The 24,306-nt window shown below is 41.7% G+C and overlaps 1 protein-coding gene across 4 annotated transcripts in view; it reads left to right on the forward strand.

The window, feature by feature from the left end:
• Nucleotides 1–23,456, forward strand: part of pnpla6 (patatin-like phospholipase domain containing 6) — a 28,904-nt gene extending 5,448 nt beyond the window's left edge. Inside the window, exons 3-36 of one of the 4 annotated variants that reach the window (XM_041035346.1) lie at nt 1,288–1,341; nt 1,680–1,767; nt 1,871–1,953; nt 2,106–2,197; nt 2,299–2,439; nt 2,716–2,875; nt 3,315–3,395; nt 3,776–3,904; nt 4,142–4,222; nt 4,468–4,603; nt 4,779–4,853; nt 5,480–5,580; nt 6,054–6,233; nt 7,267–7,344; nt 7,938–8,143; nt 8,419–8,550; nt 8,727–8,850; nt 9,166–9,279; nt 9,365–9,440; nt 9,543–9,692; nt 9,906–9,969; nt 10,216–10,384; nt 10,514–10,696; nt 10,799–10,917; nt 11,281–11,437; nt 11,603–11,719; nt 11,869–11,938; nt 14,892–15,008; nt 18,809–18,957; nt 19,140–19,292; nt 19,675–19,791; nt 19,910–19,997; nt 20,359–20,504; nt 21,396–23,456. In XM_041035346.1, coding sequence (XP_040891280.1) covers nt 1,288–1,341; nt 1,680–1,767; nt 1,871–1,953; nt 2,106–2,197; nt 2,299–2,439; nt 2,716–2,875; nt 3,315–3,395; nt 3,776–3,904; nt 4,142–4,222; nt 4,468–4,603; nt 4,779–4,853; nt 5,480–5,580; nt 6,054–6,233; nt 7,267–7,344; nt 7,938–8,143; nt 8,419–8,550; nt 8,727–8,850; nt 9,166–9,279; nt 9,365–9,440; nt 9,543–9,692; nt 9,906–9,969; nt 10,216–10,384; nt 10,514–10,696; nt 10,799–10,917; nt 11,281–11,437; nt 11,603–11,719; nt 11,869–11,938; nt 14,892–15,008; nt 18,809–18,957; nt 19,140–19,292; nt 19,675–19,791; nt 19,910–19,997; nt 20,359–20,504; nt 21,396–21,470 — 4,005 coding nt within the window. In that variant the 3' untranslated portion in view covers nt 21,471–23,456. Of the gene's footprint in view, nt 1–1,287; nt 1,342–1,679; nt 1,768–1,870; nt 1,954–2,105; nt 2,198–2,298; nt 2,440–2,715; nt 2,876–3,314; nt 3,396–3,775; nt 3,905–4,141; nt 4,223–4,467; nt 4,604–4,778; nt 4,854–5,479; nt 5,581–6,053; nt 6,234–7,266; nt 7,345–7,937; nt 8,144–8,418; nt 8,551–8,726; nt 8,851–9,165; nt 9,280–9,364; nt 9,441–9,542; nt 9,693–9,905; nt 9,970–10,215; nt 10,385–10,513; nt 10,697–10,798; nt 10,918–11,280; nt 11,438–11,602; nt 11,720–11,868; nt 11,939–14,891; nt 17,400–17,440; nt 18,958–19,139; nt 19,293–19,674; nt 19,792–19,909; nt 19,998–20,358; nt 20,505–21,395 lie in introns of those variants that run through there. The other 3 variants (XM_041035345.1, XR_005893928.1, XR_005893929.1) reach the window with 3 other exon arrangements.
• Nucleotides 23,457–24,306: the final 850 nt, after the last annotated feature.

Raw genomic sequence — 24,306 nt, forward strand, 5'->3', positions numbered from 1 at the left:
CTCTATCTGATAGATAGCGAAGGACACACACACACATACACACAGTAAAACGAACAAGCTTATCTTGTCTTGCCACAGGATCTTTCCACTCCCTGCACTGACAGTCTTGTTTTGATCAACAAAGAATTGCTTAGCTTGATGTTACTGAACGTATGTGATATGATTAAAGTCTCCTTAATCAAGTCAGAAGTAAAGCTACTCGGCTCTGTTCAAGTAGGTTCCTCTAATCATCTACTGTTTAGCTGCTTGTTTTTGGAAGGTAGTGCACCAGGGCATTTCTGTCCTCATCTTGAATATGTGTTCCCTCCTTTTTTTCTTCTTTTCTTTCTTGGTTTCTTTCATGCTTAGTTGCATATTCTCTGCCATCTTCACCCAAAGTCCAGCTCTTCCAGTTTTCATTATATCTTGCTCTGAGCCCTGTGGGTCTTGTCCATATTTAGAGAAGTTTCATTCCCTCACAGCAGCAAATCACATTGTTTCTAACATATATCTGTGACTGATATGAATAGAGCTATACCACAGGGATGGAAGTCAGTTCTGATTATCTTGCACTCAATGTTTCTACACCTGTTCAAAGCCTGACTGTATTGTCACTAGAGAAAGTTTGGAGTTAGGGGACCTTTGGTGTAATATTCAGCACAGTCTTGCAGTGTGAACTAGTGACTGTGGCCTTTCTGGTGGACTCCAGACCAGACCAACGTGACAGAGCACATTGTCTCTCTGCAGTCTGCACCTGCTGACATAAAGAATTTGGCCCTAGGATTTAACACTCCCTGCAGTGACAACTTTGTTCAGATACATTTGGGGCAGGATTTCTCGCACATTGGCTTTTTGTTGCCTTTACATCTTTACATCTGGAATCCTGAGTCTGTAAAAAGGGAAGAGTGCAGGGAAGCTCTGTGCAGCATGCTGTTTCTAACAGAGTGAACAGTGGTAAGGTAAGGGCCTGGGAAATATAGTCAGAAGACAAATGTAAGGGCACGAACATGGAGAAGGTCAGATAAGATGCAACATCTTCACTCCTCTCCTCTTGTTTCCCAGGCACTGATAGCCAGGCATTCCTGCCTCCAGGGCAAATCCCTTATTCCCACATTCCATTACACTTCAGTGGAATTGAAGCCTTCGGGCCCGGTCACACACAGCGTTTCAGTCTGAATGTTCTGTAGGTGGTCGCAGCCATCGAGTAAACTTCTAAGCAGTTAGGATGCTGGCTGTAGAAATTGTGATATGTTTTCTTTACTCTCTTTCAGATTAGCAATGTGTCTCTGTGTTTCTCTGTTACATTAGGACGGGTTTGATAACATCAAGACATTTGTGGAGGAGGAACTGCAGACGAGCATGGTGAGTGTGTAATGAGGTTTCATTGAGATATTTCAGCTGGTCTCATTGCTTTCATTTAGCTGCTGTTGGGTGACTCCAGCAGGAAATTTTTATCACTACCATACATGTTTCACTGTGGCTAAACTTAGAAAATAAGAACATTTTCTTTTTTATTCATTGTTGCTTAGCGAGCACAAGCAAACAGATGAAATAATGGACATGTATTTTTTAAAACATCCATGTTAATATAATTTTAGTGCTACAGTCAGACAGTACGGGTCATTAAATTTTGGTATTATGCAACCTTTTAAACTTGTACTCACATCAACTCTCTTCCTCTTTTGTTCTTCTCTCCTCAGATGGTGGGGATGGTGATTGGCGCGGGCATCGCCATAGTTCTCATCGCCATCCTCATCTTCTTCATCTTGCGGAGGATCCAGCTTCGAAGTCAGTAAATGCTGAGATGCGTTTCTCAGCACATGCTCGGAACAAGCAGTGATAGCCATGAAAAATGAGAGCTTACTAATTGGTCATATCTTATATTTCACAGACCTAGAAGCTCAGGAGGCGCCCAAGTACCGCTTCCGCAAGAGGGACAAAGTCATGTTCTACGGGCGAAAGATCATGCGTAAAGTGAGTGTGTGTGTTGACAGAAAATGATAACACTTGAAAAGCCAGTGTGCAAATAGTAGTTATCATGGGCTGGCTCTGTCTTGACTCACGGTGAGTCATCTATCATGTCCACATCATGGGAATAATATCTAAACCAATATGTTACGCAACAGGTCTCGCAGTCTACCTCTTCCCTGGTGGGTACATCCTCTTCCTCTCGGCCACGCCTCAAGAAGAAGCAGAAGATGCTCAACATTGCCAAAAAGTACATCACTCCCCACCAGCTTCCATTGTTGTCATGGCCAGTTAGTGGTGAGTACACTGCTCCATCTCCTCACTGTTTCTCCATGTCTCTCACTTGTGTAGGATTCTGCGCTTTAAGAAGGAGGTGCCCACCCTTCAGGCTAAGGAGCCCCCTCCCTCAGTGCTGGAGGCAGACCTCACCGAATTTGATGTGGCCAACTCCCACCTCCCCTCTGAGGTGCTCTACATGCTCAAAAATGTCCGGTAGGTTTGTTTTCTGTGTGGTGCTTGTGCAATTGTGTGATACATTCAGCAGTGTTCAAAAGGCCCAGACATGTCCGTACATTACCCAGTTGATTTACATGTTATGAAACTTGTGCATTGCTCCTACACGCATGTGGTTCTGCTGCGGTTTCCTTGCTGTAATTATTATCAGAGCTTAAAAACACCCAGCATTTCTGAATATGTAAACCCGTCCAGGTTATGCTGTCCAGTGCTAACCTCCTAACCACCTAACCTGTCTTTTGTCCTTCACTGCAGTGTGCTGGGTCACTTTGAGAAGCCCCTCTTCCTGGAGCTGTGCAAACACATGGTGTTTCTACAGTTCCAACAAGGGGAGTACGTCTTCAGGCCAGGCCAGCCTGACAGCAGCATCTACGTGGTTCAGGATGGAAAACTAGAATTGTGCCTTACTGGAACGGTATGCAAGCGTGTGTGCATGCGTACCCAAGTATACTGTTTACCAGTGATTTTTAAGCATGCAACACTTGTTTTTATATTTTAGAATTACATGGTCTAATGTGTGTTTTGGTAAAAACTTAATGCAAACTCATGCTCACAAGGGAGAAAATATACTAAAGGGCATAATGGTGGGAGTTCTGGCTTTAACAGCTCATTAGCATCTGTTAATATCTGAGTTAGTCTCATTAGGGAACTGGAGGGGCATGTCTGTTAGCAAAGGTTGCTCTCATAATAACAAATAAGTATCCTACAGCCAGTTTCAAGGGCATTTAACTAGCTTCAACAAAGATACTCTTCTTCAGAAAGCTCAGGTCAGGCTTAATCTTTATCTGTAATACTAAGAAAAAGACAATTTCTATTGCTTGATGTGAACACCGCTGCTTATTCGTGTTGTCTAGGATGGCAAAGAAAGTGTGGTGAAGGAGGTTTACCCAGGAGACAGCGTCCACAGCCTCCTGAGCATCCTGGATGTCATCACAGTAGGTCACACTTCTTGCTGCATACACACAAATCTGCACAGGCATAGTTGCCACCCACCTGTACACACCCAAACATGTACAGTTCATACACCTTCAGAAATGGTGTGTGGATCTTGAGGCACGACTCACTTCCTGCCACAAATTTCTTGGTCCTTACATCATTCACATTTACTGGCTGACTCACCAGACCTTCTCCCCTTTGCATACACATGACTCATACATTGATCTTTAGTTGTATTTCAGTGAAAATCCTTATATACAAATCCAATTTGTATGTTTGCATAGAACAAAAATGTAAATTAAGTCTATAAAAAGCCTTCTCTCTGAGAAAATGTAAAGAAATTTCAGATGTATCAAATATGTGGTATCTTTGTGTGCAGGGCCACCAGAAGCCTTACAAAACGGTGTCGGCACGGGCTGCAGAGGTTTCCACGGTTCTCCGTTTACCTGTAGAGGCCTTCCTCTCTATATTTGAGAAGTACCCTGAGAGCCTGGTGCGAGTGGTACAGGTGGGTTGTGTGTGTAACTGTGTTTTTTGTTTTTGTTTTATTTCTACCTAGTTACCAATATTTATTCTCATATTCTATAATTCTGTTCTCTATTATCGACAGCTGAAGCAAAATGCTAACACACACACACACTCGCTACAATAAGCTATAAATACATGCACTCATAAACCTGATAAAATCATCTGTCTGTTTGCATGTGACATGACAAATGACTCTCTTCTTGTTGTATCTGTTCAGATTATCATGGTTCGTCTCCAAAGAGTAACAGTCCTAGCCCTGCACAACTATCTGGGACTCACCAATGAACTCTTCAGCCATGTAAGTTTATTACATGGACACACACACACACATACACAGAAAGTCCCAAGCAAACATCTGTGGGCAATGTGGTTTGGCATTTAACAGGAATTCTGCATCATTAGCTCAGTGCACATACTGTTTTTATTACAGTTTGAGTCACTAAATGTTAATCTTGCGTCTCTCTTTCCACTTTCCCACCACACACACAAATGAAAATTGTGTACCTCAAATCACACTACACACCACTCGCACTTATTGTATAGGAAATGCAGCCCTCGCGTCTGCCACCTCCGTCACCCCACCCAACTCGCACCAGTCCCATCCGCCATGGCAAGCGCTTCGGCAGCCTGACAGTGCCTGAGGAGCATCGGGAAGCTGCCATTAAGGGTGAAGCTGCAGGTCAGGGGAAAAAAAAAAAATTATAAGGACTCTTAACAGAATGATGGCATATTGTTTGTGAATCACTCTGGGAGGTTCCATTAAAGCTAAACATATCTTGACCGTCCATTTTCCACAAGTGTCAGTCTTGTTGTGTGGTTGCTTGTTGAATGCTCCACATTTGATTTATTTACAGGAGGAGAACAAGGGAAGGATGGAGCGACAGTGCCAACTCTTAGCAGGACCATTTCCATGCCTGTGGACATTGCTGGTGAGGAATTTCTCTGCTGTTCAGAGAGAAAGTGTTTTTTTTTAATGTGAAAAAGGACTAAATGAATTTCATAACTGTGACACCACAAAAGGGTTCAGCACACGTGTCCTAAAACCTCCCCACTGAGCTCTTCAGATGTTATACCTGTCTACAGTAGACTGCATATATATCATGTCTTTGGTTGTGTTTACACCAGCCATAATGAGAGGATGGACTCTTTGTGAACAGGTATGAACAGATTACTGACTTCACTGTAGCTGCCTGAAAAGACTGGTCTCTGTTCTCTTCCAAATCAAGCACAGTGCAGTTAGATAGGCAAAGCTCAACCGTCTGCAGGTTACGACATGTTTTTTTTGTCTCTATTTAAACTTATCTTCACAGTATGATGGAAAGTTGTACAATCCAGTATGTTAACTTTTTCTGGTTTATGGTTTCAATTGATGACATTTTTAAAGCGTGCAGCATATTTTGCCTCTTGTATCCATCAGGCAAAAAAACCCCCAAAACATTAATTCGTCCTGCTCAATCATGAAAACCACCCAAGATTAAGATGTATGTTTTTCACCTAAACACAGCTGTATGTTGGTTAAAGACTAAAGGATGCTATCTAAATGTTGTCTGTGCAGGTATTCAGAAAGGTCTGCGGTCAGACTTTGACATGGCGTACGAAAGGGGACGGATCTCTGTCTCTGCAGAGGATGGCAACACTCCTCCCACTTTTGCTCGGGTCAGTACACTGCAAGTGAGATAAGGCTGACTTTAATGATTCCCTGACATAGATTTGGCTGATTGCAGCAGCAACAAAAGTGGTGTTAGAGAAAGGTTAAAAGTTTGACACAGTGTATGAAAAACAACAAAGTAATCCAGTATATAGAGTAACCAAAACATATAAAATTAAGTGTCTCTCCAAAGCTTCTAAAAAATGTTTTTTTCCTTGTCGATTATCAATGGTTATCTATTAATAATGCTGATCCTGCTAACAAGAAAGAACACCCTCCAATCCTGACTATTTGTTGCTCACTTCCCTCTGTGTGATATAAAATTATTTGTGTTGTTTCAAAACCCTGTACTAGTTTTGAGCATCTAAAAGTGATGTCTCATCGTGACAATTAATAGATAAATCATAGACTTATGTAGGAGCAGATTTCCTGTTTCAGAATAAAACTCATCAAATATTTTCTTATATGTACTTTCTTACAGTCTGTGTCCCAGGACCAGCGGGAGAGGAGGGTGACAGTAGATGAGGTTCCCTCAGGGATCTACCTGTATCCAGAAGAAGAGTCGGGAGTGGACAATATTTTCACACCTGTGTCCTGTCGATCTACTGCTGCTCTATTTGAGGAAGCTCAGAAAGAGATTCTCAAACTTATGAGGATTGAGGTTTGTTAAAACAGTCAAAACATAAAGATAATTTTGATGTTTCATTTTGATCAGTTATTCGAACCTGCAGATGTTTGTACATTTTTGTATGCACTATATTGCTCCATGAGGAATTAAACCTAGGGAGACTGTTAAGTAAAAGCTAATTCTTATCGAGTGTTTTTTTTCCATTCGCTTTGTAGAACTTTCTAGTGTTTACAGTATGTGAATAGAAATAACACATACACATAATTTTTAAGTCATCTGCATTTTCCTACCATTCCCCGTCTTTAAAAATACAAGTTAGGAAATATGTCAGCCTTCTCTTCCTTCCCAGCCTTTTTAGCCATTTCAGCTGAAAAATTTAGAAAGTAAAACAGGGTTGAAGCACGGTTAGTGTAGTTCTCTCCTAGTTACACTATACACTGTAGGACCAAATTCTCATGGACTCAGAAATAATAATAATAATAGGCTTATTACATTATTCTTTCTTTGCATGAATGAACACATTGTCGCAGTTCTCCCCGGAGCATCTGTTGACCGATTATGATGTCGAAAGGAGGTCAGTCAGCAGGCCCACTCTACAGGAGCTCGGCTCAGTCTATAAATAATGAGGGAGAGAGGGCTGCAGTGTCAAGCAACAGTCTCCTAGAGGCTTGGGCACAAGTTGCTCCTATAAGCTTGTAAAATACTTTAAAATCCAGAAAAAAAATCATAATATCAAACCAGAGTTCAGATACACTGGATACCACTGTGGTGACAAAAATTAAACTCTTAATGGTTCTGTGCTGTAGCTGTAGTATCCAAAGTTGTACACCTGCATTTGATGCAAAATGTGATAAACCCTCTCGGTGAGCCTCGTATTTCTACAGGTAATATTGCAAAACATCCTGCTGACGTAACTAGATCAAAGCGTGATCGATAAAATAAATGTTGCTGTCTTTAGCTTCATCCAAATGAATGACGTGTCACCCACTTTGTTCCTGCACCTTGCCTATAACCTCTTAACTGTGCTTGACCTTTTTCTGTTTTCTCTCTGTCTTCTCAAACCCAGGACCCATCTTTGTTAAATGGGAGAGTGACTCTGCACCATGCAAAAGCTGGAGCTGTGTTAGCCAGACAGGGAGACCAGGTACTTTACACAAGAAATACAGGACCCCTTCGACCCCTGTTTGTCTGTCCATATTTTATTAATAGTTACTTTATGTAGAAATCAATATAATAACTGAGTTTAAAGCTTGTGTGATTTAATAGTAGCTTAACATTAACCACACAAAACAAAGCAGAGACGACGAGATGACGGCAACTAATGAGATCTGCTAACCTAGTTAGCTTAGCAGGAGTTTATCTGTTTTTTATTTTTTCTCTCTCATAATTGTATTTAACTAACTACTGACCAACCACTCATTTCAGCTACATGGAATAACTAACCTTGAATTACCTTGATGTCAGTTCATTAGTGACGGCTGTTTTCACTGAAAGTTCTATGTTTTTATTGCATAAATTTTTTAAATAGTGAAAATAGAACAGAGAACAGAAAGTCAGATTCAGGTTACTGTGTTTTGCCATGGCAGGGCAGTAATAATGTAGTTGTAGCAGAAAGAATGGTAATAAAATATAGTAAATTTTGTAACTCAATAACTTCAGCAAAAATTTAATGTCAAAGTTATTTTTATCCTCCCCTGTTTTTGCTTTCTCTATCTGTTCCACTTTTCACTTCTTAAGGACATGAGTCTGCACTTTGTCCTATCTGGTTGTCTGCACGTCTACCAGCGGATGATCAACAAGCAGGAAGCCGTCTGCTTGTTTGTGACTCACCCAGGAGAGATGGTGGGCCAACTCGCTGTGCTCACCGGAGAACCCCTCATCTTCACCATCAAGGCCGTCCGAGACTGTGCTTACCTCAAGATCTCAAAGTCGGATTTCTACGAGTAAGCCGATCCTCTTTGATGTGGACTAACAGGAATGTGTCATATGTGAGCTCTCATTAATAAGGAAATGCTGTCCTATTATTTGCCCTTCAATGCAATCACACATTCACCCAAAGTCTTTGAATCTCAAATTGACGCTTCCTTCATAGACTGATGGATCCTACATAGATGCTGGAGCCATTCAGTTATGCATTAAAACATCCACTAAACAATGCAAGTCCTGCATATTCAGTATTTCTCAAGTCTGTTCCTGTGCTGTGTGTTTCCACCTGCAGGATCATGAGGGAGCAGCCCAGCGTGGTGCTGAGTGCAGCCCACACAGTGGCCATCCGCATGTCAGCTTTTGTCAGGCAGATGGACTTTGCTATTGACTGGATGGCAGTGGAGGCTGGCAGAGCCCTCTACAGGTACTTCAGCTTTTTTTCTTTTTTCTTTTTGAGGAAGAGATTGAGCCATATTTTACATCTTTGTTCAAATAATGCCAAACTTTTACAGTTACAAAGAACAGTTTGTTCATTTACAGTTAATATGTAATAGTTACTGTTTGTATGCGTGTGTTTTATTTTTCTCTTCACATCTACAGACAGGACGACCAGTCAGACTGCACCTACATCGTTCTGAATGGACGTCTGCGTTCAGTCATCCGCAAGGCAAATGGCAAGAAAGAACTAGTAGGGGAATATGGCAGAGGAGACCTCATTGGAGTGGTGAGAACACGGCTGTTTTCCTGTCAGTGCTTGTCTCAGTCTGATTGTGTGAAAGAAACCTCAGCTGTCAAAATAACTTAAAATGACTGAGTTAAAAGTGTATTTTAGTCTCAGAGCTTGATGAGCTACTATCGCACACGGTGAACTTTTTGTTTCTAATTGGTGCTAACTTTGATACAGTTGTGCATAGTTACCACTGAAATGACAAACCCAATAATCTTGCTTTAAATATTGATTCATCTTTAATTTATCTTGTTATCATTACTTTTTTGAATTCTGAAACATTATCTTGTGGTGTCCTGTCTTATACTTTAGGTGGAGGCTTTGACCAGACAGCCAAGAGCCACCACTGTCCATGCTGTGAGGGACACAGAGCTGGTCAAACTGCCCGAGGGAACACTCAACAACATCAAAAGACGATACCCACAGGTCAGTGGACTTCATCCGTGGAAAACGTCTGGTTGACGTGTTATGTATTTATGTTGAAATCATACAGATGCTTGTTGTCTTTTAGGTGGTGACCAGGCTGATCCATTTGTTAGGCCAGAAGATTCTGGGCAACCTGCAGCAGGGTCGTGGGCCATTCTCAGGTGAAGTGATGATGAGGGGCTCTTCATTTGCACATAAATATCTCCATGTCTTTGTTAGTGCAGTCTAATGTGTTTCTCACATGCTGTGTTTCTGTCTCCCAGGCTCAGCCCTGAGTCTGCCCAGCATGACAACTAGTGCAGATGTAACCAACCCTGCTAGCAACCTCTCCACTGTGGCCGTGCTGCCTGTATGTGATGAGGTGCCGATTAACGCGTTCAACCTGGAGCTCAGCCATGCCCTCAGTGCCATTGGTAGGTTCCACAGTTTTTTAATATTGTCCAAAACAGCCCTGTTTTTGTATCTGGGAATGCTGGATTTCTATTTCATCACATCATGGTTGTGACAGAAGTATAAAATCACATCAAACTTGATCCATACCCTTTGAATATACAAGTGTAACTTTTACATTTTTAACTGTTTTTTATATTTATACATTTCACTCTGCCTGTGTTGGACAATTGCAGGGCCCACTCTGCTGTTAACCAGTGACATAATCAGAGAGCGTCTGGGTGCTTCTGCTTTGGACAGGTCAGTCTGACAATCGGAGAATCGTCTCAGTTCTCTGTTTTATCAAGCATCATCATAAAAGTTTCCCAACTGCAGCCTTTTTTCATTCTCCCAATTTTTCCACTTTGAGTTTGCTTGTATTCTTCATTAGCATTTCCACTTATTCTGTCTCTACCTAATCAACTTCCCAGGCACTGTAGCTCTGTGTTTTAGTGATGCAAAATGTTATTCAGTATCCTCGTCTTTGTTGTCCTCTTTATCCATCAGTATCCATGAGTACCGTCTGTCTGGCTGGCTGGCCCAGCAGGAGGACATCAATCGGATTGTGCTGTACCAAACCGACAACAGCATGACCCCATGGACTCAGCGCTGCATCCGCCAGGCTGACTGCATCCTCATTGTTGGCCTGGGGGACCAGGAACCTACCCTGGGAGAGGTCTGTCTGTGTGTGTGTGTGCGAGGAAAGGGAAAATGAGAAAAACGACACTAACTACTGACCTTTAAGATACCAGGTCAGTACATTTACTGTTTTCGTCTCTCTTCCTATTCCTGTCTTGTCCTCCAGTTGGAGCAGATGCTGGAGAACACAGCAGTCCGGGCTCTGAAGCAGCTGGTCCTTCTGCACAGAGAGGATGGACCAGGCCCCTCCAGGACAGTTGAGTGGCTCAACATGCGTAGCTGGTGCTCCGGCCATCTGCACCTCAAGTGTCCTCGCAGGGTTTTCTCCAGACGCGGCCCCAGCAAACTGGTACGAAAGCAAGAACACCGGTCCTGTGTTTATAAATCAGTGCAAACTTGATGCTTTTACTGTTTTTATAGTATTTATAGTGTATTTTCTGTGTTGGTGCAGAGGGAGGTATATGAGAAGGTGTTTGAGAAGACGGCCGACAGGCACAGTGATTTCTCTCGGCTGGCCCGAGTCCTGACTGGAAACAGCATCGCCCTGGTGCTGGGAGGAGGTGGAGCTAGGTGAGAACCGTTTACCACAACTAGCCGTACAGACTTTACCAGTTTGTGTTAAGAGTTTAGTATTCTGAAACATAGGATTAGAAATGCTGGCTTAACACCTAACATGAATATAATGTAATGTGTCCTAAACTTTCCTTCAATTTACCATCATGAGAGGTAATACAGGAATGAATTTCTAATTTGTAAATACACCTGTCCTATCACTCAAATATACAGATTGGAGCTGCAACAGAAAAACATGTCAATTTCAGCAGTTTGTACGTTTTTTGCCCGAACTAAAGTCTGACCACTCTGTACCATGTGCTGCAAAGTCACCCAGTGCACATGTCTCGGTGTCTAACACGTTTGTTTTCCATCATGCAGGGGCTGCTCTCATGTGGGTGTGATCAAAGCTATGGAGGAAGCGGGGATTCCTATTGACATAGTGGGTGGGACCTCGATTGGCTCATTCATTGGTGCGTTGTACGCTGAGGAGAGGAGTGCTGTCAGAACCAAACAGAGAGCTAGAGAGTGGTCCAAGGTACAGTACACATCTTTAGCCATTATTCAGTCATCTCTCTCTTGCCTGTATGTTTAAGATGACTGTTTTTAGTTTGCTTTGAAACAAAAACCTTATGGTATGACTAAAAAAAAGAGAGAACCTCTAATAAACAAAAACTCTTGCCATTTTTTTTTTCTTTAATAGGCAATGAACTCAGTTTTTAAAACCGTCCTGGACCTGACCTATCCCATCACCTCCATGTTCTCTGGCTCTGCCTTCAACACCAGCATCTATAAAGTGTTCCAGGACAAGCAAGCTGAGGTGAGAGACTGATATATATGTATACATATCAGGAAAAAAAAATTTCAAGCTCACAGAAAATGTATTTACCAGTGCAGCATCGTCTGTCAGAAGTCACTTGGAGAACAATAATAAGGTTCAAGTCACTGAAATAATTTCCGTGTCCCCAGGACCTGTGGCTGCCATACTTCAACGTCACCACTGACATCACAGCCTCAGCCATGCGTGTTCATCAGGATGGTGAGTGACAGCTGAGCTGACTGCAGAGGCCGCCACCCCTTTCTATTATAATACTATTCTGATGGGCTAAAAGCTTTAGGCAAGCTCAAAACAGTCCCTTTGTACATTACATTAAAGCACAGTTTATACTACATTTTAGTACAGCACATTTACCAGAATTATTTAATAGCTATAGCATAATACCTGCTCATACACAATAAAGGGCATGAGTCATTGCTTTAGATTTTCTCAACATTTAACTCGACTCAATCCAATAATAATTTCTCTGAATGACAGAGTACTAATGTGTGGAATTGGCCTTATCGTGGATACATGTTTCAAAAGTAATTAAACAGTGAGTAATGCTTGCAGCAGTCAGAAGTAAAATGGCACATTGACTAAAGCTGTTGCCTATCTGAATATATTGGCATGTTGTTGCTCTCAATCCACCCTCAGAACTTAGTTAAGGCGCTGTAATGACTCTTATTCTTAATGCGACAAGTCTGTAAATATTGTTTTGGTAGGCACAAGCATGCCCTCAGATTTATGGTTTAAGGCTGGATCGGAAGTAATCTGTTCTCAGGCTACTGTTGAATACAGCACTGAGGGAAAATGCCAGTATAGTCATTGTGACTCTAGTTGTGCTTGTTTAATGGTGTCTTCACCAACTGGAGAACCATGTGAGTCGTGCTGGAAGTAAATGAATTGAAGTTCCACGAAAACAAGAAGTAAAATTTAATGGTTATAAGCAGAAAACATGAGGCTAGAAGCTGCAGCCATTCAAGACATTAGGGATGACTTGCAGACATGTCAGAGAACAGTTAAAAGGACCAAAAAAAGAGTTTGAATGGCCTGCCTGCATACATCCCAGCCATCAAAGCTAAATGCATTGCTTGGCTTTGCTTGCAGAACATCTTTGCTTTCACGAACAGGCCAGATTCAGTCTCATTTGAAGTAAGCTGTAGCCCAGGGCTCAGAAGGAAATTTCACTAGATATGTACAGAAGAAAACACTGTGTAGATGTTTCTGTGCTTGTGTCTGCATTGGATGATATAGTGGTTAAATGTGTTCGGTTTGACTTGCATAAAAAATGCACCAACACTAACACTGGCTAAAGTAGATCTCCTCTGTTGTAGTCTGAAATGACCCCTGCCACGAACCCCGCAAATCCAGTGTGCCATTATAAATGTAAGCAACTTTGTGCCATACTCAGTGTAATGCTGCTTTGGAAATCTACAGTGTTGCGCATCAAATTAAGACTTTGCTAGTCTCCTTGTAAAGTTTTGAATTATGATAATTCAGGCCGATTACTGGATTTGAGGGGTTTATGGGTTTGCAGGCCTGAGTCCTGAAGGGAAACACTGAATGCTTATGTTTGCATCTTGGCATGTGTACGACTAACTGCTGGAGCAAAGCCTTTTTCTCTCTCAGCCTCATTGTTCCCATCATCTGCCTCTTTTACTTTTACGGCACTAGTTTCTCCCCTTCTTCTTTTCTTTCTTTCTTTCTTTTTTCAATCTTTATCTTTTACCTGTATCTTGATTTTCTTTTCTGTCTCTGTTAACTTCCTCTTCTTCTTCCTTCTGCCTTCTTCCTTTTCACATGCTAAACTGATAAAGTTGTAGCTTTTTCCTTGTTTATTTGTCCATCACATTTGTGTCTAAAACTTCCCCAGATCATGTCCTAGATATATCCGTTGCATCAGGTCGTCCTGCACATAGAGAGTCGTCACAGAGCTGAAACAGGTTGCTGCATAGACAAAATAACCCGTGTAGTCACTGACCCCAAAACGCTGACTCCCCCTCCCATGTCCATGTCAACATGTAGGATCCAGAACACTCCACCTGCCTACTCCTTCCTTGCTCTTTAATGACATCCCATGTTGCTTCCTTCACTCCTCCACCTCCATTCTGAGCTTTCTGTAGTTTTTCTGGTGTGCTTTTGTCAAACATCGATAGCGTGGTGCTACTCTGAATATGTCACTTTGGCTTCAGCCATTGAGAGAAAAGCTTAATTGTACACCCTTTTGATGGGTGTACAGGTACACAGTGTCATGGGTTTGCATTACATCGCTTGGTTTTATCCACTGAGAAAGACTACTAAGACTGAGATCTGAGTAAGCTGGTCTGAAACTAAACAGAAATTGAAAAACCCTTCCTGTAAACCCTTGTCCAGTTTCCCTTGCAGTTTTCTCCTTATTTTACAGGTTTGAAGAATTTAACTTAAGGCCCAACAGTACTTTTCAAAGTGAAGGGCTCTGTCTCTCTCTCTCTCTTTCTCTCTCCCTCTCTCTCTCTCTCTTTGTGCTTGTCTTCCTCCCAACTTGCTTGTTGAGCCACTCATCTAACAGTGCTAATACTATTTTTAATATTCTTATTAATATTAATAACCACCAGTCAAACGACCCTTGCATCAGTGTTTTTTTATTACAAAGCTAATTTACACACATCTGTTGTCATTCCTTCAACATACTTGTTATTTGTGCCATGAATTGTTTTATGTAGCTTAAATTCTCGTTTTAACAGTCAGATGGTGTCAAATGATAGTATCGGGTGGAATTTTGGTATCTTGTCATTATTCTGAACAAAGTCATTTATATTTTCTTAATTAGCTTTCAAACAGTTGAATATAATTGGCTGTGGAGTAGACCTAGAGTATCCTTGCCAATGGAATTGGCCTCATACCAGTGTTTACTGAAACTGATTAGACACCATAGGGATAAGTACGTAATTTTGTTGACATTGTTTTCCTCTTCCTCTGTCTTGCTGTTGGCAGCTTCTTGCACTCTTCTTCTCTTTGTTGCGGGCTATTTTTTCTTTTCTTCTCTCTCTCTCTCCTTTTTCCTCTCTTTTTTTCTGCATTCTTCTTTTCTCCATTTCTTTCTCTCTCACTCTCACTCTCTTTTTCCATCTGTGACGTGGAGTCCGGCCCATATTTGATGTGTTCCTCCTTCTCCATTTCCATTTCCCGACAGGTTGCGTCTGGCGCTATGTTAGAGCCAGCGCCTCCTACACCCCCTATTTACCTCCCCTGTGCGACCCCAAGGATGGCCACTTGCTTGTGGATGGTTGCTATGTTAACAATGTCCCAGGTCAGATTTTAAACACCCGCTCACCAGAACCTCCTCCCCCATCCCTAAGTCGACAGTCAACCTCTTGGCTACCCTCCTCCTCTTTCTTGTCCTCTGCCTCCCAAGTTCTCACTCATAACTAACCCCACCCTGACCAGGTGGACATTGGGACCTCATGGTTTGGAAGGAAAAACTAATTTCAATATATATTTTCAGGCTGATCCAAGCAATACCTCATATATTATTAGATAATGACCAATAGCACATCTTATTCTCTCTCCGATTGGCTTTGTTATTCACATGCACAACGTATTTTCTCCAGCTGGCTGAGCGCCACCATCACTGCTGACCCTCATTTTCTTACTGGATGTGAGGTTTTGCCAATGCATGTCTGCACATCTGTGGGTCATATGGAGTTGCATGATGGTCCAGCTTTTTAAGACGCTCTGTGTTTGCCAAAAAAAAAACTTCCCTTCTCCTTTATATCAATAAAGTTTTAGATATGGCTTGTAATCACCGATGTCATCACGCACCACTTGTACTTGCTTACTGTGATAAGTCTTTACATCTCTCAGCTTGGCTGGTCAGATTCAACTGGTTTGGATGTAGCTGGACTTTCAGTGTGAGATCAGGTGCAGACAGTACTGTATGTTTTGGGCGATAGTTCTGCCTTGCTGGAGATAGGGAAGAGCTGCACCATGTCAGCATCACATCTGTCTATTGCTGTTGTTGTTGTTGTGGATCGTTGCGCGTTTTGGTGGGCCTAATTGTCTCTCCCCTTTGGCCTGAACCGCAGCTTGTTTCCCATGAGGATGTCCTTGTGAAATTGCTTCTGTTTCATTTCAATCATCTTCTGCCAACAGGAACATTGTTCAGTCTCTCCTACACAGCCCCTGTCCTCTTCCCTGGCTTTGCTTGCTTTTATATGCATGCCAGTGTTAAATACAGTGAGCCCATATATATATTTCTCATAAATATATATTGATGGCATATATTACCTTTCATTTATTTTTTTAAAAATAAGTTATTTGTTGGTATGTGTTCTGGATCCTGCTGTTGCCCGTTTTAGCCACTTATACAAACTGAATGAAGCCCTTAAGTTACATAAATCTAGAGTAAATACTGTGTATTACAGTTAGATAATTCTAGCTCAGTATTTTACGTATACTCCATGCACAGTTGCACCCCTTGCTTTTCTCTGCGGTGCTCCTTATCCTTCCAACCCATGCAGCACCCGGCCTGCTCCTGTCCCCTGCTGGCACTGAGCTGTACTGCAGATCTGAGCAGGCTTGGTGCTTCCCTGCCGTGTTCACGGTGACGTATCTCCAAACATTGTCACAACACCTGCTGCTGCTCCTTCTCTTGACGTGTTGACATTGTATTCTACCACTGAAGCTCTATTTATAATAATTAGTCCCAGCTTCAACCTACAGTATCTGTGGATTTTGCAAAAACTTAAGAGATTATGTGCTTCACAGAGCAGGTGTTGGGACATAGTTTGGAGATTCAAACAGCCTTGGTGCTCTGTGATGGTTGCCATTTACTTTTTTACCTTCTGCACAAGTCACACAGGGTCTCTGTGCGAGGTAATGAGGTTTGCAGTGGTGTACAACAGAGTCTAAAGGTGAGCAGAACCACAGTCCTAGCCTTTGCAGGGACCAGCTACCTTCCTTTAGCCAGCCTCCCTCCAGTGTTGGGATTGTGGTCTGTCAACACTAACTTGAAACGTTTAGCAAACAATATTGAGCTGTTATCCCCCCCTCCTTCCTCCTCCCTCCTCCCTCCTTCCCTCCCTGGTGTGCCAGGCTCTCTGTGGCGCTATGTGCGGGCGAGCATGACCCTCTCAGGGTACCTGCCGCCTCTCTGCGACCCCAAAGATGGCAACTTGCTAATGGACGGTGGCTACATCAACAACCTGCCAGGCAAGTAGAGGTGGTACCTCTCACCCCCCTCCACCAATATACTGTACAATCCTTAATGTCCACCCAACTCCTGTCTGCTGGAGGAGGGGGGAAGCTGGAGTGAGGGATGCGGATGATTTTTAGGAGGGGTTTTAATCAAGATTACACAATACTAGTGGAGGGAAGTCTGCTGTTGGTGCTGAGTTTTCCCCATCTGAATACTGAGCTGGTTCAGACCATTAATTAGTTCATCTGGTGAGACAAAATTCAATCAATTAACCAAACTGAAGATATAATGGTAAAAACAGTGAGCTCAGTGAAACCCTGAAATACTCTGATCTACTAGATGGGGAAAAAATCAGCACTCTGAATACAGACAATGTTTCACTGATGAAGGTATATACAAATATTAAAGATTAAAAGAAGAAATACAATTTTGAGTCAGGGGAATGTGGTATTTGTCTGTCAAACAGCCTGGTGTCAGGTGTAGAATAAAAATTGGGGTGGGGTGGTGGTGGGGGTTTCCTCTGATATCACATTTGGATTTTTAAGCTTCAAAGAATTGAAGCCAATGTGTAATTCCTAAATTATTTTTGAGACACAGGACACCAGTCTGCTTTGAGATTAAAGTCTGGTTCTCCTCATGTTGAAATAAGCACTTTTGTGTAGGGCTGGGTGATAACTCGATATGATCGTTTATCGCAGTTGTAGTTTAATTCTTAACTACATTAGATATTGAAGTTTTGGTTTACACTGGTAGACATGTTTTTGTCCTGTGTAAACTTCAGTTTGATTTCTTTGAGTTTGCATACATTTTCCATATTTTTATATATATTTGTCAATATTATCTAAAATCCTAAACAATATTGTGACAGTGATTTCAGCCTTATCACCCAGCCCTACATTTCTGTTTGTTATGCTGAAGTTTGTTTTGAAATTCTGTATTTACCTCCATTTCAACCAGAGGAAAAATGAGTGGAGTCTGTTTAGAAAGAGGACAGGGGAGCTGTTTGTTTTTTTTTTTTGTCTGTGGACTATTAAATATGCCTTCATTACCTGTAAGTATTTAAAATCGCACAAGTCCAAATTTACACATTTCTACGCCATGTATGCGAAGTAAGACTTAGTTGATATGAGCTATTTTGGCTTTCATGATGGTGTGCAGACAAAAACTCCCCTGTGTGTCTGTCTGTGTGTAGTTATGACAAAGAGTGTACTCTGTACTGATGAAACGCAGCCATATTTCACAAAGCTCTGGACTGAGTTATTGTAATTCTCTGTTTGGTCTGGGAATCATGTCTCATTATGTCCCGAGGGATCCGCGTTTCAGAAGTTTGTGAAATATGTTGCTCTCTGGGCCCAAAGACCGATCCAAGTAAAGGAAGCCTTGTAAAATCAGCATCCTTCATTTCTAAAGTTTATTACTCTGCCTTCTCCTCGAAGGGTTTGTGCTCAATCAGCTGCATTTATAGTTGTTCTTGGCTCACTGGATCAGTGCTTTGGGCTTGTGGGATGTCTTCCTGTTTCTGTCTTTGAATAGGCTCAACACCACAAAAATGCTCACTCCCCCAAAGCTCTTTTTAACACTAACAAGTCGGTGAGAAAGCTTATGACCTCAGACCCTGTGCTTGTTGGCCAGGAAAGTATACATTTTTTTTTTGAGATTGCAGTACTCTCTGTCACTAATTTGCCATAAATGCTCTGGAGTGCATCTGACAAGTTAGAAAAAGTTTTGTGGTGTAAGTCTGTTTGAACATTGTGTCTCCTTAAATGAAGGGTTTAAAGAAGCTGAGTTTATCCCGAAACAAGGATTCATTGTCTTACCATCTCTGCTGCTGGATTTTGTCGTGCTGTGTTTGTATGTCTGCGCGCGTGTGTGCACGTGTGTGAATGCTGGTGTATGCGTTACGCGTCCAACAGCGGACATTGCGAGGAACATGGGTGCCAGAACAGTCATTGCCATCGACGTGGGAAGCCAAGATGAGACCGACCTCTGTAACTATGGCGACTGCCTGTCTGGCTGGTGGTTACTGTGGAAACGGATCAATCCCTGGGCAGAGAAAGTAAAGGTACAGCATGGGTTGGCAACACAACACACTCGTAACTACTGATGACTCAGCAGCTTAAACTACAGAGCTACATTTGAGTCTGCGTAGCAGCGATGATGTGGAATCAGCAGATTGAGCTGAACAGTATTTTGTATGGTGTCCGCGGTGAATTGAGGTAGCATGTGGCCAAAATGTTCCCGCAGGTGCCAGACATGGCAGAGATCCAGTCCCGGCTGGCGTATGTGTCTTGCGTGCGGCAGTTAGAGTTGGTGAAGAAGAGCGCCTACTGCGAGTACATCAGACCGCCAATCGATCGCTTCAAGACCATGGACTTCGGCAAGTTTGACGAGATCTACGTGAGTGACCTCCCGAACATGGCCTGTTTCTAATCATTCAGGAGTATGGTGATTTACGCCGTGTCTGAAATATCTCCCTCATTCACTCATTCGCTCCTCAATATAATATAATATAATATAATATAATATAATATAATATAATATAATATAATATAATATAATATAATATAGTCAGTTGTCTACTCTGTATAGTGTAAAGTTCATTGAGATTTTGGACATTTTTAATCATCTTAATCACAGAGGGCACTAAAATTCCACTCTGATACGATTTGGACACTTATAAAAAGCGTGGAGGGTAAATGTAGTGCAATGTACAGGAAGTATATGTTTACTCAACACTACTTATGCCTTATGTTTCTATGTAAATTACCTTGTACCTCAGGATGTGGGCTACCAGCACGGCAAGTTGTTGTTCACCGGCTGGGCCCGAGGTGACATCATCGAGAACATGCTGAAGGACCACCGTTCAGCCGACTACAATGACAGCAAGAGGACTGACGTGAGAAGAGCACATACACACGCTTGCACCATAGATGATGTGGTTGATGTATAGCTACATAAATATTCACCATCAAAGGTATTACTTCCATGTTCAATGCCGATTTGTCGCCTCGCAGTCCTGCACATGCCCAGGAGCTGACTTCACTGACCTCGCAGAGATTGTATCCAGGATAGAGCCAGTCCAAAGCTATGTAGCTGCAGAAGGTGAGGGATGAGTTTCTTAGTTTATAGTGGTCAAATGTTTCTTCTCATTATTTCAGACCATGCTAGATTATTTTTAACACAATGTACAGTGAACAAGTCTTGGCCATAAGTACACACCTTGCTCACATCATGTTAAAAGTCCTTGCTGCAGCTGTCTCCTCCACTCAATGTATAGTTCCCCTTCAAGATCGTGTTGGATTTAATCAGTGTTATAAATAAGGGGTCATGGCTTTCACTTGGTGTGTTTTATTGAAATACAGTAGGAGATGTCCCTGATATTTTATGGGTGCTCTCTAAACCTGGTGGGTCAGTCACACAATAAATTCTCTCTCTGATATCTCCTCTAAATCTTTCCATTCAGGAGAGGAGTCAGACTGTCTGACAGAGTACGAGGAGGACGGGATGGACACAGTGAGAGAAGAGGAGGGGGAGGAAGAGGAGGAGGAGGGAGAGGACCCTGAGGACCACTCCCCTGGAGAGTGGGGGCAGAATGGTGTCTTCCAGACTGTAAGCACTTGCAAAAACAAAAATCAAAAAAACAAAAACAAAAACAAAAAAAAATCTCTCTCTCTCTCTCTCTCTCTCTCTCTCTCTCTCTCTCTCTCTCTCTCTCTCTCTCAATAATCAGGACAAAAATATTTTAAAAATATATATTAAAGTAATAGAGTATAATTACAGGTTTCCTTCTTAACAAAACACAGCTGTGCAAGTAACAGTAAAAATGTAAACAACAAATAACAACAGGCCTGCCCTGTTCAAGAATATACAACTACACAATATAACATAATCAAACATGTAAATTAAAAAATAAGTATGAGTGTGTTGAGCCCGTTTTGCACACAGTTGCAGAGGGAGTTGCAGAGGGAGAGTAAGGGTGGGGTTGCATGGAGAGGGTGAGTAAGGAGAAATGCAAACACTGGCGCGACTTTACGGAAGAAAGGTTATGTAACGCAACATCGAACTATATCGATATAAACAGCATTATCTTATCCTACATCTCGTTTGAAAATATATCAGTATGCCTTAAAAAGTCAATATACCACCTAGCCCCACTCATGACCTGCCATTAAAATGAAAACAAACATGCCTAACCTTAAAGGATCAGTCTGGTGATCCCATATTGTAATTTTTACCCACAAATCCCATGAAAAGTCCAACAAATAATGAATCTTACTAACAAGTATTGCCATCCTCCATGTTACAGATCTGTATTCCTATGAAAAAAACATTCAAAACAAAAAAACAAAAACAAAACAAACATCAATGCCCCACACTGTTGCACTTTCTGACATGTACCAAATGAGTATATTAATCTGCTGCTGAAAATAGTCCCCCAAAAATACACTTTTTTTTTTAGCTTTTTAAAACATCATATTATTGACTGTTTCGCTTTCACAGGATGAGGAGAAATCCGTGAGGCAACGCAGGAAACTCGCCAGTGACTCCAACACCTCTGAAGTCTCCGACTGCTGACAGAGGGCCACTGAGAAATAGAGGGAGTTCAAACAAGAACAAGGGACAAATTACGGGTCCATAAATTGTCAAGACTAGAGACGTGGACGTCACACTCAGCTCCTGCAACTTCTGAAACTCTGAAATTCTGTCTTTGTTTTTCTGGAGGGTATCACAGCTCATCCTCTAAACTGTTCAGCCTTCTTTGCATCAAGTGGCTTCCTCCTCGCTCTCACACTGGCTTCATCTGTTCACGTCCCGACCCCATTTAAAAAAAAAAAAAAAAAGATTATGTGCAGTCCTAAATAAGAAAGGTCTTCAGAGGTTTATGCTACTCAGTGTTTTTCTCATCACTTCTACATCAATCTGACCCATTTGCCAGAACCTCTGCCAGAAAACTCAAAAACCTGCCAAAACCAGGACAGAACAAAACACGAACACTTTAAACTTCCAACCTGCCAATTCAAATCACCTGCATGTCCCATCTGCATTTCAGAATCTCTGTGTACGTCTCTGTATGTACAGCTTCGTTGCACTCTGCCACTGACCTTTTGACGTATTGCACGGTCCATTCATTTCTTGTGTGCGCTTGTTTGGACGAGCGTGTGTGTGTGTGTGTATGTATTGCCTGCGTGTTAGGATGACTGCTGCAAAGCTGTGAAATAGTAGCAGGACACTGAAAAGAAAAGTAAGACAGTAGAACTGCGGTTTGTAAGAGTTACTTAGGTTTAGCGTAGTTGCCAAGTATGGAGTCAGGTAGAGGAAGCTGTAGGAGGAGCAGTTGTTCATGTAGACACCAAAGTATAGTTTATGTTGAATGAACAGAGGCTGGACAAGTGTTAGGAAGCAGGACGAGAGCGGATTAATCTCCAAAGAGAAAGATGCATTAATGAATGCTGTAGAAAGTTTTGAAATGTGGGTTAAAGAAAATCAAGAGATAAAGATGTCTAGACAAGAAAAGAGATGGACCAGTGAGCCAAGTGTTAATTTAATTTTATTTAATTTATTTAAAATTCACTCACAGTTCAGCAGGGTGAGCTTGATGCGCTGCAGGTAGACTAAACCGAGCAGTGGATGGAGAGAATGTGCAATGGAAACGAGGAATGAATGAGACGTTTGCAGCGAGTGGATGACAAGGTGTCTGCGTTCTTGAAATTTTGTGTTTCAGCTGTTTTGATTGAGACGATGCCAGATGAAGACGATGCCTTTTGAACCAGTGTTCGATCCACTCACAGTGAACAGTGACTGTGGAGAAGAGAGCGATCATTTGACTGACATTACACAACGAACCAGTGTGTGTGCCCATCTCCACTTGCACAAGGTCACACATACAGTACTCGGGGTTCCTGCGTATAACTGGACATTTCTGACAAAAGAAGAGTTCAAAAATGTTTCTACTGGATGACATGGTGTATATGACAGTGAATCTCAGTCTTTACAGTCATGGAAAAACCATGGCACCAAATCATTGTCACTCTGACATGGATAATACGCAGTAACCCTGAGTAACTCTAAACTCCAAATGGACAGAAATTCACCTCATGTAACTATTAACACTTAATTAATATGGACCTAATGTAGAAACTGTAACAGGATTATATTATAATATATACAATGTTGATATTCATATATGTATATGAGGTGGAAATTTGTAAGTTGTTGCTTTGCTAGAAAACAAGGGAACCAACAACTAAACAAAGAAAAGGGTTTCTCTTAAAATCCATTCTGTTTTTATGGATGCTCACCCGATTTGCTTTTTGTTTTTCATTTATACATGTTAACTACTGGCTTTTAAAAAAAGATTTTCTTTTTTAAATTTGGGGGTGGGGGCTGTCTTATTTTAATTAACTTGGCTTTAGCTGTTTTGCACTGAAATATTTGAAGTATTCCTTGCTCAGAAGATGTTTGGTTGAATAATTGCCATCCACCTTGATATGCCAAGGGAATCTACTTAAAAAGATGCTAATTTAATATGCATATTGGAAAATAAATATAATATGCATCATGTCATGTAAGTATTCGAGTTTTTTTTTTTTTTTTTTTTTTTTTTTACTTAAAACATTTAGCGCATGTTATGATCAGATAATCTTAAACGGTTGTTATGATGCAGTTTGCACATGTGGTTGGTTCTCAGCAGCCAAATCAGTGTTTGCTCAGCTCATGTTTGCTTTTCCATACAGGAAAGTTGAACATTCCAGGCACAGAAATGCCGTGTTTGCTTCATGAAAAGGCAAACATGGCATTACATGAAAAGCTGGTTCTTTTCATGTAACAGTGCTTTGAGCAGACAAGGAAAAATCAACATGCTAATATACTCAGAAAAACAATGCTAACATGCTTGAGGAGGTCTCATGTTTTACCTTGTTGTCAGGGTCAGAGGTTTTCATTTGTCTAATATGAACTCTTTGTTGAGACCTGATGGAATGAATGATAGCTGCAGTAGTTTGGTTTTGTTTTTCTGTGTCTATTAAACTTAAAAGAAGTGAAACCAGTTGCTGGGTAACAGAAGAAGGACCAGGGCGGCCGCCAAGACCACACAGTCTAGTGAGCCAGGGCAGGAAGTGAGCTGAGTTCACCTGCGTTTTCAGGTAAGGCCTGTATCCTTTTTGTGCTGTCAACCAATGACCTGCCAGTACCTGATACAGCCGCAAGGCCTAGTGGTAACTGAATCCTCTGGACCTAAATCAAATTATTTTTACCAGCACTTCCTGTGCTGCTATATTTGTTAACTGTCTCACTTAATAATGTCATCAGTTCAAATCTGTTCAGGGCATCTGATGTGGGACTCTCTGGATTATTATCATGTATGTGTGTTGTTGATAAACTGCTGTCAGTCATCAGATAAAGACCAAGCACC

Source organism: Toxotes jaculatrix, chromosome 4 (assembly GCF_017976425.1).
Source record: "Toxotes jaculatrix isolate fToxJac2 chromosome 4, fToxJac2.pri, whole genome shotgun sequence".
NCBI lineage: Eukaryota > Metazoa > Chordata > Actinopteri > Toxotidae > Toxotes > Toxotes jaculatrix.